The sequence below is a fragment of the Vulpes vulpes genome, chromosome 9, assembly GCF_048418805.1.
Source record: "Vulpes vulpes isolate BD-2025 chromosome 9, VulVul3, whole genome shotgun sequence".
In the NCBI taxonomy this organism is placed as follows: domain Eukaryota; kingdom Metazoa; phylum Chordata; class Mammalia; order Carnivora; family Canidae; genus Vulpes; species Vulpes vulpes.
Window position 1 is genome coordinate 40,453,634 of NC_132788.1, and position 16,880 is coordinate 40,470,513.

At 46.2% G+C, this 16,880-nt stretch overlaps 2 protein-coding genes across 10 annotated transcripts in view; one reads left to right on the forward strand and one right to left on the reverse strand.

Moving 5' to 3' along the window:
* Positions 1-12,682, forward strand: GTF3A (general transcription factor IIIA). Of its 2 annotated transcripts, XM_025996588.2 has the most exons (9): positions 1-340; positions 3,002-3,102; positions 7,244-7,340; positions 7,720-7,808; positions 8,813-8,886; positions 9,857-9,940; positions 10,672-10,901; positions 12,135-12,188; positions 12,423-12,682. In XM_025996588.2, the coding sequence occupies exons 6-9, from the start codon at positions 9,862-9,864 to the stop codon at positions 12,585-12,587; spliced, it is 528 nt and encodes a 175-aa protein (XP_025852373.2). In that variant the 5' UTR covers positions 1-340; positions 3,002-3,102; positions 7,244-7,340; positions 7,720-7,808; positions 8,813-8,886; positions 9,857-9,861; the 3' UTR covers positions 12,588-12,682. The 2 variants fall into 2 exon arrangements, with proteins under 2 accessions (XP_025852373.2, XP_072575979.1); XM_072719878.1 differs by lacking the exon at positions 3,002-3,102 and having other exon boundaries at positions 28-340.
* Positions 11,850-16,880, reverse strand: part of MTIF3 (mitochondrial translational initiation factor 3) — a 15,023-nt gene continuing 9,992 nt past the window's right edge. For all 8 annotated transcript variants that reach the window (XM_025996705.2, XM_025996702.2, XM_072719877.1 and 5 more), the window contains 3 exons: positions 16,384-16,850; positions 13,780-13,937; positions 11,850-12,880 (listed from right to left, as the gene is read on the reverse strand). In XM_025996705.2, the coding sequence (XP_025852490.1) occupies positions 12,665-12,880; positions 13,780-13,937; positions 16,384-16,849 (840 nt within the window). In that variant the 5' untranslated portion in view covers position 16,850 and the 3' untranslated portion in view covers positions 11,850-12,664. The remainder of the gene's footprint in view (positions 12,881-13,779; positions 13,938-16,383; positions 16,851-16,880) is intronic.

Sequence of the window (16,880 nt, forward strand, 5' to 3'; positions counted from 1 at the left end):
GCCCCCTGGGGTCGCGCTCCCGGAAGTGCGGCGGGGTCGCGCGTCGGGTCCTCCGGGGCCGGGGGGCGTGGGGCCGAGCGTCGGCCGCGCGCAGCCGTTCGCCGCACGTGCGTCGGCACGTGGCTGAGCGGCGGCCCCCGGCGCCCTGGAGCCGCGGGCCTCTGTCGCGGAGGCCGTGTCATCCCTCACCATCGCCGACGCCTTCACCGCGGCGGGCGAGAGCCCCGCCCCGCCGCCCTCCGCGCTCAGTAGGAGGTTCATCTGCTCGTTCCCCGACTGCAGCGCCAATTACAACAAGGCCTGGAAGCTAGACGCGCACCTGTGCAAGCACACGGGGGAGGTAACCGGGCGGCCGAGCCTCGGGACGCGGGACGCGCCGGCCCGCCCAGTGGGCACCGTCCGCGAGGCCCCGGGCGGGCGGCACTGGGCGCACATGCCTTTGCAGGACCGGGTCCGCTTTGGCGCCCTGGGCCAGAGGCCAACCAGCTCTGCCTTAGGTTAGGGAGAGGTAGACAGGTTACAAGATTGAGCCATCCTTGTCTTGGGCTCCAGACTTACTAAGCCGCTGCTGCCCCTTTGATCTTTTTTTTCTTTTTTAAGATTTTATTTACTTCTTCATGAGAGACAGAGAGAGGCAGAGACACAGGCAGAGGGAGAAGCAGGCTCCCTGCGGGGAACCTGATGTGGGACTCGATCCTAGGACCCTGGGGTCACGCCCTGAGCCAAAGGCAGAGGCTCAACCACTGAGCCACCCAGGCGCCCCTTCCCCTCTGATCTTGAGTCTTAGCCAGTCACTACCTCTGGATAATCTGAATCTCTACCTAAATAGGTACAGAGGAAGGATTCATTTACTCTCACACTCACCCCCAACAGACACCTGCCTTAAGTCCTGGCCCCCTGAAACTGGAATGGAGGGTAACTTCTAAGTACTGGAGATTTGGCAAGTAGCGCGTGTTCATTCCTGCGTAATTCAAGACCTTTCTAGCCGGGAAGAGAAGGTAGTGAGCAAAACAGACCAGGCTTCTGCTGACACCGACCTTATCCTTTAATCGGGGCAAAGGAATAAGTAGGAATGAAGTGTAGTAAATGGAGAGCTCCTGGAGGATGGTCAGGAAACGTCTCTCTTGACCTGAATGAGAAGGGAAGGATCCAGTCATGCAGACAGGAGGGAAAAACAGTCTGGGCAGAAAAATAAGTGCAAAAGGAACCTGTGATTGAGTGTGATTGAGTGTGATCGAGTTGGGGACCGTATGGGACCAGGTCTGAGAAGCAGAAGCAGAGCAGTCTGGCGGACTCATTTGTAGGCCAGGGTATAAATAGGGTTTGGAGTTTGGGTTTTATTTTGAAGGCAAAGGGAAGCCTTTGGAAGATGACCCCTGGGGAAAGGGGAGCTCAGAAAAGCCAAGGAATCTGCCCAATTTCCCAACAGTTGGCAAAGCCTGGCTTCACTCTGCCTCATCTGAAGGGGTTGAAACAATCTTTATCTTCTTTCCTTCTTTCTTAGACGTATTTATTTATTTATTTATTTATTTTCAAGAGAGACAGAGTGTGGTGGGGAGAGGGAGGGAGAATCTCAAGCAGACTCTGTGATGAGAGAGGAGCCTGATCTCATGAGCTTGAGATCATGACCTGGGCTGAAATCAAGAGGCAGATACTCAACCGACTGAGGCACCCAGGTGCCCCTGAAGGCCCTTAATTTCTTAAACCAGGGACCTGTAGCCCCTGCCTTTGCTCCTAGCACCTGCCTAACTTATGGGCCATTCCTTCATGTGTCCTCATGGCCCCTATCCTCCTTAGCCTCTCCAGCTTTGGAAGGTTAGCCATTTCCTCCAGCTCTGTCCTCTTCCTCACTGACTGTTTTCTTTGCTCCTTTCTGCCCTTGACTTTATCCATGCCACCCAGCTGTCTTGGCAGTCTTACCCAGTGACTGGCTTCGCTCAAAACATCCATTATGTTCTGCCTCCCTGTATTTTCCTTTGCCCACTCTGTCCCTCAAATTGTGGGTTCTGAAACCCGTATGTCCAAGTAGGGAAGCATGTGGTCATTTTTGTATCCCTGCTTGAGAACGACTGGGGCAGCAGAGCCCCCTCCTCCTTCTGTGGGCCACCCCCAGAGCCATAGCCCAGGGGAAGGATAGATTGTCTGTGTCCTTAGGCCTGAGGGAAGTAGCTCTGCAATCCCCTCCCTCAGCTTTGCTCTCTGAGACAATAAACTGCCCTCTCTTTAAAATGACGACAAAACAGAATTACAGGTACTGTGCAAAGTTCTGTGGATCTTCCCCCAGTAAAACAACTCTTCTGTCTTCCTGTTTGCTTTGCTACTAATACTGACATTTGAGGTCTTGGTTTCTTCCTCCTGGACTGCCCTGGGGTTATGTTCTTCATAGTTAAATAAACAAAACTGCTTATTTGGGGGATGTTTTTGACTTTTCCTGTAGGTTCAGAATGGAGACAACTCCTCCCAACCCCTGGGTCCAGTGATGGTTGCAGTTAGGCTGGGAGCTATCTGCTTTAGTCTGGCACCTGTGAACATCTTCCCGGAGATGTGCCAGGCAATCTCTTAGCACAGACCTTGGGCTTGTCCAGGATGAGACGGAACCTGCACGTTCCTCTGCCCTGGGCTTCGAATGGATAAAACACACTGTGGTGGCGGCCTGTGCACATAGGCCACGCTAATAACAGACAAGTAATCTTTAAGGGGGTTGCTGCTGAAGCCTGTCGTTAGGTTAGGTGCAGGTTAACAGTGCCATTACTGTGAAAGCTACCTCTTTATTTCCTATGCTATTTGTAGAACAAAATCTGCTGTACTGCCTTTGTGAGAAAGTTTGGCATTTGTAAAACTAAAATCTAGCCTCGATGTAAAAATCTAGCCTCGATGCCCAATACTGAGTAGAAGCCATCCCGGAAGGCAGAGTCCATGGCTTTGCCTACTGCACATATTAGGTCTTTAAATAATACCACTAGGGGAGGATTGACATGTTTTCTTCTCTCCTTCCTGCTAGAGACCATTTGTTTGTGACCGTGAAGGCTGTGGCAAAGCCTTTGTCAGGGACTACCATCTGAGCCGCCACATTCTGATTCACACTGGGGAAAAGCCATTTGTGTAAGTAAAGTACAGTTTTTAGGCCTTTGAAGTGGCTGTGTTTGGCATGTAGACCTGGTAAGAAATGGATTGTTAACTCCAGAGACCAAGAGCATGCAGCTTCTGTCCTTTGTATCTCCTGATACAAGAGGAGACGGGGGTTTGAATGTGTGGAAGAGATGTGTGGAAGAGAGGAGGGGGTTTTGTGGGTCATTTGTGTGCGATAAATTCAGGAATGCGTATATCTGAAGTTTTCTTGAGTTTGCATCCTCTCTTCTCTCCATAACATATATACTGACTGGGAAATCCACCCCCAAAAACCACTCCATTCAGACTAGATGGGTTACTGGTTCCCTGGCAGAGTCTTGGCTCCATGTGTAAGGGCCTTTGTGAACCAGTAAGCTGCTAGGTTAAGCGATAGAAGCATGAAGGAGTAGAGCTTTTAATAGTTTATCTTGTATTTCCTCAAATTAACCCCCTGCACCTCTCCCGTACCAGGCTGATTTTATTTTTTGTGGAGTTACTGATTATTTCTGAAAGGATGGAGATACTGCTTGTGTGGTAAATCAACTACTTCTTTAAAGCAGTGGAGCTCAGATTTGGGGAGCATGTGAATCACCTGGAGAGCTTATTAACACACAGAGTGCTGGATCCCGCCCCAGAGTTTCTGATTCAGTAGGCAGGAAGTGGGGCCTGAGAATTTGCATTTCTGGCAAGTTTCCAGGTGATGTTGATGCTGTGAGTCTGGCATCCACACTTCGTGAACCACTGAACAGAATGTTCATGGAAACACTTAGTTTTCAATGAAAATAATAATAATTTATTATATATCCAGGGCTACGTGTAGGGGACCATGTAGAGAACTAGCTGTATGGCAGGTTTTGGAGATATTAGAATCTGATATCATAACTGTGTTCTATGGGTCAGTTCCTAGAGCACCAAAGTTTTCTAATGATCTGAGTGGATTTCTTTTAGTTTTAAAGATGACTGTGAAGTGTCTCATGTCTCACTATGGCCCAGTCTGCGGTCATTTGTCAGTTGTTGACACAGGATCCTCTTCACGTCATTCTCCATGGGGAGCAGCCACCTCTCTGTATGACGAGCATGCTAGCCTGCGGGAATGGGACAAACTACTGAGGGGGCAGATGTCCTTATCTCAGTCCCCGTTCAAGCACACAGCACTTCATCAAAATAAATGACCCTAAGTAAAACTTATTGTATCTCAAAGTGGAGTTCAGCTAGCCCAGCAAAGAGTGAGTCGGCGTGGTCTGGAAGATAGAGCTGGAATATAGCCTTTGCCCTGGAAGTTTCGCTTTGAGGAATTTATTCCCAGATACACTTGTGCCTGTAGTAAGTGGGTATACGTGGTTACATGCTACACTGTTAGAAATAGCAGTCATGGAATCACCGCCTGCGCCCCAGTCGTCAGGAGGGACTGAAGAGTATGTCACACAGTAGAGTCCTCCACAGCTGGAAAAAAGAGTGCAGATGCTGTCTGTGAAACTGGGAGAGAATCTCCAAGGCGTATTTATTGAAAGACCAAGGTTCAGAAGAGTATGTACGGAGGGCTTGCCTTTTTGTGTGTAAAAAGGAGAAGGGAGAGCTGGACAGGAAGAAACTGTATTTATATTTGCTTCTGTCTGGTTAAAACTCTACAAGTTATTTTATAAAACCAAAAACATTGCCTGTCCTGGGAGTGGTGGGGAGTCCTGGGTGGGTAGGGGGCAAGGAAGGAAGGAAACATGCAACCGTGTCCCTTTTATGCTTTTTCTGAGCTCAGTTACTATAGACTCTTTAAAACAAAATCTCCCAGAAGAACTGGGGCTGGAATTAGAAGTGACAAATACCCACCATTTGTTTTGACGTGGATGGAACTGGAGGGTATTATGCTGAGTGAAATAAGTCAGTTGGAAAAGGACAAACATTATATGGTCTCATTCATTTGGGGAATATAAAAATTAGTGAAAGGGAATAAAGGGAAGGAGAGAAAATGAGTGGGAAATATCAGAGAGGGGGACAGGAGAGACTCCTAACTGTGGGTAACGAACAAGGGATAGTGGAAGGGGAGGTGGGCGGGGGGATGGGGTGACTGGTGACGGGCATTGAGGAGGGCACTTGGCGGGATGAGCACTGGGTGTTATGCTATATGTTGGCAAATTGAACTCCAATTTAAAAAATTTTTTTAAAAGAAAAAATAATAATAGAAAAAAAAAGAACTGGGGCTGGATATAGATGCACAGGGTAAATGGGAAAGCTTCTCTTGGGAACAAGGCAGCTCTGTGGCAGTCCCTGCTGGCTCTCTCTTCAGCTGGACCTGTCCTCCACTCTAGGTCCCCAGCGGACGCTGTCACTCGCTGTCTCTCTGGCTCCTTAAATTCCCTGTGGCCTACACCGCTACAGTCCTGTCTGAGTTCTGCTTCCGTTTGTCATATCTCTCGTTCTTGTCAGGTGGCATCCCTGTCCACCTGATGACCCGAAGCAAAGGCAGGGCAGCTCCCCTAGATGCCTCAACCTCTCAGGCAGCCCCTACAGCGGGCGGGTCATCCCATCTGTTACTCATCCCTTAGCCCCTGTCCCTCCTCTGGCTGCCACGGTCATATTCTAGGCTCTCACTCCCACTTGAATGGTGTTTTCTTTGCCTCCAGACTGCTTCCTTTCTTAAAGCTGGGCATGGGTTTGAAGTGTCACTTTCATAACAAAGTCTAGGATCTTATGGTGTTTAAATGACCTTTGTGATCTGGCCTTTTTATGATCGTGCTTGATTCTCAGACATGAAATTGTGGTCCAGCTGTGCTTAACTGACCAGCAGCACTGCCCTGCAACTTTCCCTACATCTTCTGGGCCCCTGCTATTCGCTTCCTGTCAGGACCTTTCTGGGCCTTGTCCTCTTGCCCCAACCTTGTGTTGGGTTAGACGCCTGTGTCAGGACTGAAGTCCAGAGTGACAGCAAACCCGCCACACCAGAGGCTTAAATAAGACAGTCTCTGCTTTTCTTGCTTAATTGAAAAGCAGAAGTGCAGAGGTGGACAGTTGGGTGTTCCCACAGTCAGTAGGATGTGGGCTCCTTGTAACTTGTCTCTGACGTCCTCATCTTGAGGCTTTGACATCATGGTCCAAGATGACTGCTGGAGGAGCTCCAGCTGCCACATAGGCATTCTAGCCACCAGGGTGGATGAAAGAGCAAAAAGAGGTGTGCTTCCTTTTTAGAAACTTGGCAGTTGTTGAACAGGATGGGCCAGAAATATCCATGTAGCCACCCCTAATTGCAGAGGAGGCTAGAAAAAGCTCTATTTCTGTTGACCTCGTACCTAGCTAAAACTCTGTACTCTGTTCCTGAGGTCAGAAACAACACCTGTTGGAATTCGCAGTGGGCTCTTCTACAGTGCCCCTCCCGTGTGCTTCCAGTGGCCTACCTCCCACTGCCCCTGCACACTGTCAGCTTGTGTGTCTGTCTCTGCCTGTCCCTGTAGCTAGCACAGTGCCTGACAGGAGTATTATCCAGTGTTTATCAGTGGATGATAGCTGAGATTAGGGCTGTCAAGGAAGTCCTGCTTCATCCATCAGGTTTAGGAGAACTCATCACAAGAAGAGCACACATTAAAAAAATGCAACTCCACAAAGAATTTAGATAATTCAAGGGCAAGATATAGAAACGCTCATTAAGGGGGACTGGAGTGGCTTGCTGTTATTACAGAGGGCATAGTGGTTTGTGGTTTTGCCCTAAATACATTTTTATCTCTGATGGTAGGCTGAAACTAGTGTTTTTGAGGTTTTTTTGGAAATGCAGTTTATTATTTGACATTTCAAGCAAAATTAAGGTTATGAGATTCTAAATCGAGAACAATTTAACTTGAACACAATTTAAGCCTAAGGAGGGTTTGGGCTTTGGAATTTGTGTTTTCCACTTTCCCTCTGCCGAGTTCATAAAGGATGTCTGATGCAGTGTGCTCGATTTCAGAGGCCTGACATGAAAATGCATCGCATTACATGGCGATCATTTCAGAGTTGAGAGGCTGGCACTTTGACTTAACACTTCGCAATTTGTTAAAGACTATTTTATACTATACTTTGGAAAGTAGCTTTACAGAGTTGGAGGATATATGTATCTTAGAAATTCTCTCCTTTGTCTCGTTAATATTTTGGTCTATACACTTTCTTACAGTTGTACAGCTAGTGGCTGCGATCAGAAATTCAACACAAAATCAAACTTGAACAAACATTTTGAACGCAAACACGAAAATCAGCAAAAACAATATGTAGTAAGTATGAATGATTTTCTTGGCTTAAATTTTCTAAATATTTTTATGCTTACTGTCTACATTTCTAAAATGCTCATCAGCCAGATTTTTCTGCCAAAAACCTGAATTTAGCCCAACTACTAGCCATCCTAATAATGGCTTATTTTGAAAGCAAACACTTTTGTGCTAATGAAGTTTATTATTGGTAGACTGCCCCAGAACGAAACACTTTTCCTATTTCAAATGTGTTCATCTGTAAAGCTTCCTGCCTAGAATTTGATGGTAACCCTGTGGGAGCAGGTAGCAAGTATGAAGTCTTCACAATATTTTGATCTTGAGGGAATTCTCTTGTGAATAGTTCTTTGATTTTTCTCCAGACTAACGAACCTTTCTTAAACAGTGCACTTTTGAAGGTTGTAAGGAGGCTTTCAGGAAACACCAGCAGCTGAGAATCCATCAGTGCCAGCACACCAGTGAGCCGCTCTTCAAGTAGGTGCTTCTCTGGCTGAGATCCCACATTTCAGGTGGGAGTGAGAGTGAAATGCAAAGACTGGATACAAGTGTTCTGAAACCACTTCTTCATCAGCATTTTTCTATACCATGAATGCCCATTTATATACTAGGGCATTTCAGAAGTTTAACTTTGCTTTTCTTTTCTAACAGAAATAGTTAATGTGTTTCTGAATGATGTGTGAGATCAGTATAATTGTGACTAAGCTTGAAAAGCTAAGAATTTAGTATTCTACTAGAACCCATTTAATTGTGTGAAATGTCATCATACAGACAACGAAGTATTCTTTGCTCACAGAGCAAAAGTCGCCAGGCTTAGCGTGCATTAGAGCGGCCTTCCCAAGGAGCAGGAAGGGTGCCTGGACACCCAGGGGTGGACTTGGCCCAGGGTGTCAGAGAGCCCTGGCCACCTGCTCTGAGGAACATCTTGAAGGGCACTAGCTGGCGGCTGTGCGTGCAGCCGTCCTGCTGAGTTGAGTGCCTTCCTGGGGTCACTGCAGGGCTGGGGCCTGTCCTTGCTGGCTGGCCTACCACCTCCTGTGCCGCTGGGGCCTGTCGCAGGGAAGCAGGGAAGCAGGGAAGCGGCCTGTGCCCCTGCGTGGCTCCCACTTGCTTTCCATGCTGCAGTCCCCAGGGGGCAGCACTCAATCCAGCAGAGACCTTCAAAGTGCCTCAGGGGTTTACCTCAGCCATTTTTTTGTAGCCAGGAAAACAGTCCATTTTCAGAAGTATAAAGATGAAAAGTCTAATTTGATCACACACGCAAAAAAAAAAAAAAAAAAGTCCTTCTTTTCTGTTTTGTCTCAAGGCTGGTCAAGTAACTTGAATTTCACTTGTGATTCAGTCTCAACTTTAAATCTTTTCCTGATTGGTTTGGTTGTGGGGACAGAGGCTTTGGTAGCAGAAAGGGAGAGAGTGACATTCACCCTAAGCAGATGCTCCACAGGAATGGATTGACTCATCGTCCCCTGTCGTTAACCTAGGTGTGCCCATGAAGGCTGTGGGAAACACTTCACCTCACCCAGCAGGCTGAAGCGACACGGGAAGGTCCACGAGGGTATGTCTGGTGATTCCCGGGGGTGCTGCTTTGAGTAGGCCCCAGTAGAGGGTGTGTGTGTGTGTCTAATTCTTTGACCGTAAGGTGCTAACTCTTCTATTCCGTGGTCACACAAAGAAATCAGACACTGGGTATGCAGGGGCAGCCTGTGCTGCTCATTCAGGTTTCATACTTGGCCAGAGGCACTGCACATTCTTTTCTGTTTCTCCACTCCTCTGTCGTCACTCTTCAAAGCAAATGTTTTATTGTCTGCCACAAGTGCCTGCTGGTGCTTTATGCTTCTCAGTGTTAGTGCTCCAGCCAAGGTTGGCTTTTCCACCACTGTTTAAACCTCTTTACTACCTGTGTCTTTCTTCTCCTTATTGGCACGGAGAATAGTTTGGATAATATTTTCAGGTTTTGGGGTAATCAGATTGCCACTTTTTCAAGAAGACTCAATAAATATTTGAATCCATTCTCTGTTTCCATGAGGGTTTTTTTTTTTAATACCTGTATTCCAATTTCCTAAGTGTAGAATATATGGAGCTTTTGTTTTAATAAGAGACTCGTAGCCGAAGAATGAGAGGTAGCCTTGTTCCTTTTAGTTTCTCTCTGCTATTTAGTTGGTGAAACACAAGTTAGCACAGGACCCTATAACGCAGGGAGGGGATGGGGCTGTGAGCCACGGAGGCAGGGAGACAGTAGCTAAGAGACCACGTGCAGTGTACGTAGCTCACTGGGCACAGCGGGAGAGGGGACTACGTGCTTCTGGGAAGTCTGCTGACATAAGACCCCATGTGGAATACCATGCTGTGCGACTACTTGGTTTCCCTGTACAACAAACTTAGTTTCTATTCCCACCTCTAAAGACTAACAGATTATTGGGAGGTAGGAGAAAAATTATATAGGTTTGTTTCCTTTCTAATTACGATTGGTGTGTACACAGAATATTCATGAGAAGCAATGCACCAATGTATTTTTTTCTAAACAGGCTATATGTGTCAAAAAGACAAATGTTCCTTTGTGGCCAAAACATGGACAGAGCTTCTAAAACATGTGAAAGAAACCCATAAAGGTAAGGAAGACGTGTGGCACAGTGTAAATCTTTGTCGCTATAGAACTGCTTTTAAAGAATGAAATGTTACATATGAGCCCTAAAATAATAACCTTACTGTGTGATGTTTTATGACGTGCTGGGTCCCTCAGCTGTTTGACAAATGAGCAGAGCGAGCTGTGGTCCCAGGTTCAGGAGAGGCTATGCCAGGAGCTGCTGTGCAGTTGTTTTTTTTTTTTTTTTTTAAGGTGTTATTTATGTATTTGAGAGAACGTGCACAGAGGGGTGGAGGGAGAGGGAGAAGCAGACTCCCTGCTGAGCAGGGAGCTCACTCTCAGGATCCCAGGATCATGACCTGAGCCGCAGGCGCACACTTCATGACTGAGGCATCCAGGTGCCCCACAGTTGGTAGTTTTAAAGGCTCTGGCAAGTAAAGAACCTAGGGAGGCACTGGTGTTCTGTGGGGCAGCGTGGGAACCAGTGCCTTAGGTATTGGATGACAGGGAAGGAAGCTGGTCTTAAACTTCCCTTGCCCACAGCCACCGTGCTGAGAACCCCTGTTCCCCCGGTAAGAGAGTGTGCCTCTACGTGATACAGAAACATGGGAAAACGGAGACAAACTTCCAATTGATAAAGATTGGAGTTAGTTTTCTCATTTACAATAATCATATTTTGGGCAACATTCCTTACATATTCAAATTAACTTCTTGTGTATGGTGATGCCTGAGGAAGTTGTCTGTGTACTCCACCAGAGGACATAAAATGCGAAGTATGCCAGAAGACATTTAAGCGCAAGGATTACCTTAAGCAGCACATGAAAACCCACGCCCCAGAAAGGGACGTGTGCCGGTGTCCAAGAGAAGGCTGTAGCAGAACCTACACGACTGTGTTCAATCTCCAGAGCCACATCCTCTCTTTCCACGAGGAGAGGCGCCCATTCACTTGTGAACAGGAAGGCTGTGGTAAAACATTTGCAATGAAAGTAAGTACTCAGCCTCCAAATGCAGTCCTCTGGGTCTGTGGCTTCCCAGCCAGGTTCCTGGGAGCCCTAGGTTTCCAGATGCTGCCCCAGGGCCGAGAGATGGGGAGCATGGGTGCTCTGGACCGTTCACTCTTGCTTCACTTAGAGTGGTTCTTAACTCAGGTTTGCAAAACAGCCAGATTTGCCTTTGCCTATAGTTCTCAAAGCATGGCCCTGCATCAGGAGCATCAGCATTACCTGAGAACTTGCTAGAGATGCATATCCATAGGCCCACCACTGAATGAGAAACTCTGGGGATGGGGCCTGGTAACTTGGGCTCTAACAAACCGTCCAGGCGATGTTGTCTAACTTTGAGAACCATGGCCTGTGGTACTACATGCTCATTAATTGTAAGAGTATGCTGATACTTGGGTGTTCTTTTAGACTGTTGTCATCTAGGGATTGAGAGACGTGGGCAACAAGGACATGGGGGACCACAGCACTTGAGACTCTAGTCTGGGTCTTGGTGTGATTTGACTAAGACTGTGACACTAAATGGAGGGCCTGTGCAGTCCTGCAGACTCTCAGTCTGGCAGATGCTCTTCCAAGTATGTACCAGGAGTTGTAACTACGACTGAAGAGACAAGTGAGGCAGCCTCAGCATGCATCCTGGCCATCAGAAAACAACCTGGGGCTGATGGTGCTCAGCATTATCAAGGACAGCAAGACCTTGGTCAGATATCCCACTGGTGTTTGGAAATGCTGCCGACATCACTTCAGTTAAAAGAATCTTCTTCAGCTTGGAATATCTCACTCAAAACTGGTTTCCCCTCCTCTTACTTACGAAATAAGTAGGTTGAGACTATAAATTCCTCACCTGGGTCTTTGGGAAAGGCCTAGGATTTGAGGAAAAATTCTATTTTGGGTAGAGGCCACACTCTCAATGGTATATAATAGAAAGGTTGATAGTTTATTTATTTATTAAAGATTTTTATTTATTTATTCATGAGAAACACACAGAGAGAGAGAGAGAGGCACAGGCAGGCAGAGGGAGAAGCAGGCTCCATGCAGGAGCCTGACGTGGGCCCGAGTCCCCAGGATCATGCCCTGGGCTGAAGGCAGGGCTAAACCGCTGAGCCACCCGGGCTGCCTGTTGACAGTTAATTTAAATAACTCATGGAGTTTTCATATTAATAGACACCAAAATGGCAGGGTTTTTAAAATATAACTGTTTTTTTTTTTCCTTCATTGTAGCAAAGTCTCACTAGGCATGCTGTTGTGCATGACCCTGACAAGAAGAAGCTCAAAGTAAGTTGAATCAGGCAGGCTGTTGATTTTAAACATCAGTTACCTCAGCCAGATGCAATCTAGAATGTTTTTGGCTCCTTATTACTGTGTGAGTCTGCACTGCTATGGAAGGGATGGCATGGCCTTCATTTTCTTGTAGAGTGTGGTAGGCTTGTTGGGGGGTACAGCTATTAGAAGACCAGTTTACAAAGTTTGATTATGAATTCTCATTGTCTTGTTTTCTTATTTCCAAAGGTAAAACGATCTCGTGAAAAACGGAGTTTGGCCTCTCGTCTCAGTGGCTATATTCCTCCTAAAAAGAAGCAAGAACAAGGCTTATCTGTGCCTAAGAATGGAGAGACCCTGAACTATACTGAAGACAAGGTGCTCTCGACAGTTGCAATCCTTACCCTCAGCTAAACCTCACATTGCTTTGTTTAAACAACTACACACGAGCGAGCTATTTCCTCTCAGAACCACGTTTTTCTTTATTAAAATCACTGATGCACATCTGATTCTCTATTGTCTCTGTTTTCTTTGTCCAAAGACTCTCTTTTCTGGGTTTCTTGAGTTTCTCTATATGCATTCTCTTCCTTTTTGCTCAAATGACGAAGAACACATGTTACAGCTTTTCCTCCTCTAACAGGTTGTGGCCGGGATAAGAAGGTAGCTATCCCCGGCATAGTCTGGAGTATTTTATTACAGATATCCTCCTAAAAGGGAAAACAGCCAAAAATTAATTTAAAACCAATGTTGATTCATTCTCGTGTTAATACAGTAATACACATAAAAATCAGCATTCCTGGATTGCTGTTTGCTGTTCTTACGTGAGCAGCTAAATCAAATTATGCCTCTCTGGTTAAGCTGACTGAAACCGATGAAAACAGGCAGTTTTATGAACTCTATGGAACTAAACGAATGCACTAAAGGTTGACAGCTTTAAATCCCCACACCGTCATGGCAGATACCCTCTCAGAAAAAAGCAGTGGGCTTAGGCATTGGCAGAGGACTCTCTTATCCGCTCCCCCACCCCCCAAGTCTACTGCAGTTCGGAACAGCCGCTAACAGAGTCACTGGAGTGATTAGAAAAATACACCTAGTTGTAGAGATTCTGGATCAGCCGGGCTAAAACCTAGGCCTAAGTGGTTCTAACCTGGAATGAGGGTAGAAACCACCAGACTAATGCTGCCTTTGAGCTGCTAAGGCCTCAGACTCTAAAAGGAAAATAGATATTCTACAAACTTATGCTGGGAGTGTAAACTGATACTGGCAGTGCTTCTCAGGGGCATTTATAAACAGGAGATAGACTTTAAAAAATGAATCTCTGTTTTTAAGTGACAGATATTGCACAATTTGTTAAACAGAATAGTACATAGCCGTGAAATTCTGAAGTGCAGTGTTCTCGTGATAAAACACGCTTCGATGGAAAAAGGGATGGATACAGAGTATGCTTGCATTTTGAAAAATGAATTGGAAAGCCACTGCCATCACTGGGTGGAATTACCAGTTGCTTTCCTTTGCCTTTACATTATCTAGATTTTCTACAATTGTACCTTTAGCTCAGAAAACAAGAACCACGCACGAGTGGTTACTCATACCTGCTTTTACTTACCATCTTATGTTCGGGCTCCTCTACATTCTTCCCTTTCTTTATAGTAATTTGAACTTTGTATTTTTTCTCAATCCACTGCTGAATCTGTTTACTCTTTGTGTCCAGATCATGTTGTCCAATATTTGAAGAAAGAGTGAGTTCCTTAGTCAGGACAGGTCCTAGTTTGAAACAGACTGGGTTCTAGGACCGTTTACTGGTCTCTTCATGAAACCTGAGCTGTATCACACATGCTTCGAGAGGTCAGCTTGCCACAGGGCCCCGAAGGCTCCACTCTTAGTTTCACAGGCCAGTAAACACTTTTTTAAACAAGGGAGATGGGCTAACATAAAACTGCCAATTTTTTTTTTTTTTTTTACCTGCCAAGTAAGAGTATTTATGTCTTGGACTTTTAAAAGCAGAATAGATTTCTGTAATATATGAAACGCTTCCAGTTACCATCACCCACATATGATGAAACAACAAAAGAATGGTCCTTTAAAAGGAACGAGTCTAGCTTTAGGATAAACTTGACCTTATTTTTCCTTCTGATTGGAGCAGCATCTGGGAAGTATTCATCTCATCTGACTCCTTTTCTGATGCCCTCCTAGTAACAGTGGGGTCATCTAGACTGCATCAGACAAGAGAGAGCTCCTAGGTCCTTTACTCCAGAAATGGAAATCCTGACTATCCGAAAATTATCTTACATGGAAGGAACAGACTACTGAAAGCATTGAGACAATTCAGAGTTTTCATATGGGGGGAGAAATTACATCTCAACCCACGTGACAATCTCCCCACGAGGACTGATTAAATGTGAGAAGATACAACTTTAAAGCAGAAGAAAAAAAGTGCATGTTTGTGACCTCAGGATAGGAGAAGGATTTTGTTAAGAAAAAGCCTGAGAACTTCCTATATCAAAACATTACTGGGGAACTTAAAAAGACCAAAGAAAAAAATCTAACTGGAACAAGGTTTTCGGCATCACACAGAATAGAGAACCCTATAAATTGGGGTGGGGGTGGGGGAACCATGCAAATAGAAAAACAAGGAATATGAATAGGCGATTCAGAGAGGAGGCAACTCACATGGTGAAAGGAAACATAAATAATAAAGATAGGCTTTCTCACCCATCAGGATGACCAAAATGAGGTAAGAGTACCAAGTGTGGGCGAGATGTGGAGAAAGAAATCTCATACACTGCTGATGATATGCCCCACAGATTCTGGAGACACTGACAGATATGCTTGCTCATTGTTCCTCACAGTGAAAGACTGGAAACGAGCCCAATGTCCATGGAAAGGCACTAACAAAGCCACGGTAGTATACGGTATATCCTTAGGATTCCATTTAGTAATTATAATAAATTAGGGCTGTTCTATAAACATGGCTCTTGCAAACTGTGTGACATAATTTTAAGTATATAAAATCATGCCATATACTGTTTATATATAACAAGTTTAACCACACAGACTACACCCCGAGTCCGTAGTGGGGGTGGAGGGGGAGGGAGCACAGGCACTTCAACTTCTCTGTAAGGTTTTGTTTAAAAATCTGAAGCACAACAATGTTAATCCTTGCTCATCTGGATGGTGGGTAACAGGTGTTTATATTTTTCTGTATGTTTTCTAATTCCCAAAAGTTTTCAAAAAAAAAAAAAAAAGTCCTTTTATTAACACCCCCTTGCTTCCTTCTAGCCCCTGCAGCTGATCCTAGGTCTCATCCAGAATAAAATAATGCCTTTAACATCCTAGCCCTTCAACTATCTCGGACAACAGCGACTCGTCTTCTCTAAGCTTCTCTGGGCAGTTCAACTATATTTTTGTAATAGTTTAGTGTCTTTATCATCCTAGCTGGGCTCCCCGAATATTCTGCTTTCCAGTCAACATCTTTGTGGAGTGTGCTGTTACAGAACTGAGCCACAGAGAGTGTGTGATTTTCTTAAGACTTGTAATCTCGCTGCAGTAGCCGCAGGACCAAGTTCCTGGGCCCTGGTTCAGGGTGTTGTCCAGAAAATGATCTTCCAGAACGATCAGCACTTAGTAGGAATCGTAAAAAATCTTTACTATCCACTTCATAGTTCCATGAATGTATGAATGACCAGGGCACCATAAGGTGACTGGCAAAGTGTGTAAGTGAGCATTATTTAGCAATATTGAAACAAAACACGGGGCTGTGAAAGCTCTGTGAATCACCTTGGAGATTCACTAAGCAATGAACTGAGCCCTTGTACTTTAGAGATGAGGAAGAAAGGGGCTAAGGGTGGCCCAGCCTAGGAACAGGGACTCCAATCCGCCTCTTCTGAGTGTCATTTCCTTCCTGGGGTCCCCAATGACTGCCACCTGGGACCAGAGACAGAGCCAAGGACCCATCACTCTGGGGTGTTTACCTTATCTTCCCTTTATTTTACACAGGCTGAAAGGAAGAGATGCTGACCACAGGGCATCGGGGGAGAAAGACGAGGAACAGACACAAGTAAGAGGGTTGGAGAAAGCTGGGCTAAGGTGCTGAGAGGGAACGTCCCCCGCTTCTCCCATCCCCGTAGGCCCAGGGCTCTTTGGCCCAGGCCACGGTTGGCCGCAGAAGTGGGGTCCCAAGGCGTTGGGGAGCAGGAGGCACGACACCTACCAGGCTTCGGGTGGGCCTTCTCCATCTCCCGAAGTCGCAGCCGCTCCTCGTGAATCTGCAGCCCCGAGAGGAGCTGGTACTGTGCAGGCTCCGAACCGCTGTCCCTCTTCACGAGCCTCAGGTCCCGCTCAGCCATGAGCCGGATCACCTCGGCGCGGTGCATGCTCCCCAAATCATTGCCTGCCTCGTCCAGCACGTGTATGACTCGCTCGTGAATTTTTCTTCCGATGTTGCTAAAAGCTGGGTCATTCTTTGTTTTCTTCTTCCTGCTGTCCTGGGTGTCTGCCACGGTACCAGAGGCTCTGGCATGCATCAGGGAGGATAGTCTTGGGACAGGAGCAACGAGGGGCAGCCGCGCCGGGATGGTCGGCGGCAGGATGTAGGTACCAAAACATCTTCTAGTGCAATTTCCTGCCGTCTTCTTTAGGGTTTGTAACGTTAGCCTCTTTAGAAAAAGGGCAGCCATCCTAAAAAAGCAGGGAGAAAGAGCTGTTACA

What these genes read in the sequence shown, in the direction of transcription:
- GTF3A (XM_025996588.2), top strand. Translation starts at nt 9,862, where the DNA reads ATGTGTCAAAAAGACAAATGTTCCTTTGTGGCCAAAACATGGACAGAG. An exon ending in TGTGAAAGAAACCCATAAAG is followed by an intron (nt 9,941 to 10,671) that starts GTAAGGAAGACG and finishes GTACTCCACCAG; the next exon opens with AGGACATAAAATGCGAAGTA. An exon ending in CTGACAAGAAGAAGCTCAAA is followed by an intron (nt 12,189 to 12,422) that starts GTAAGTTGAATC and finishes TTATTTCCAAAG; the next exon opens with GTAAAACGATCTCGTGAAAA.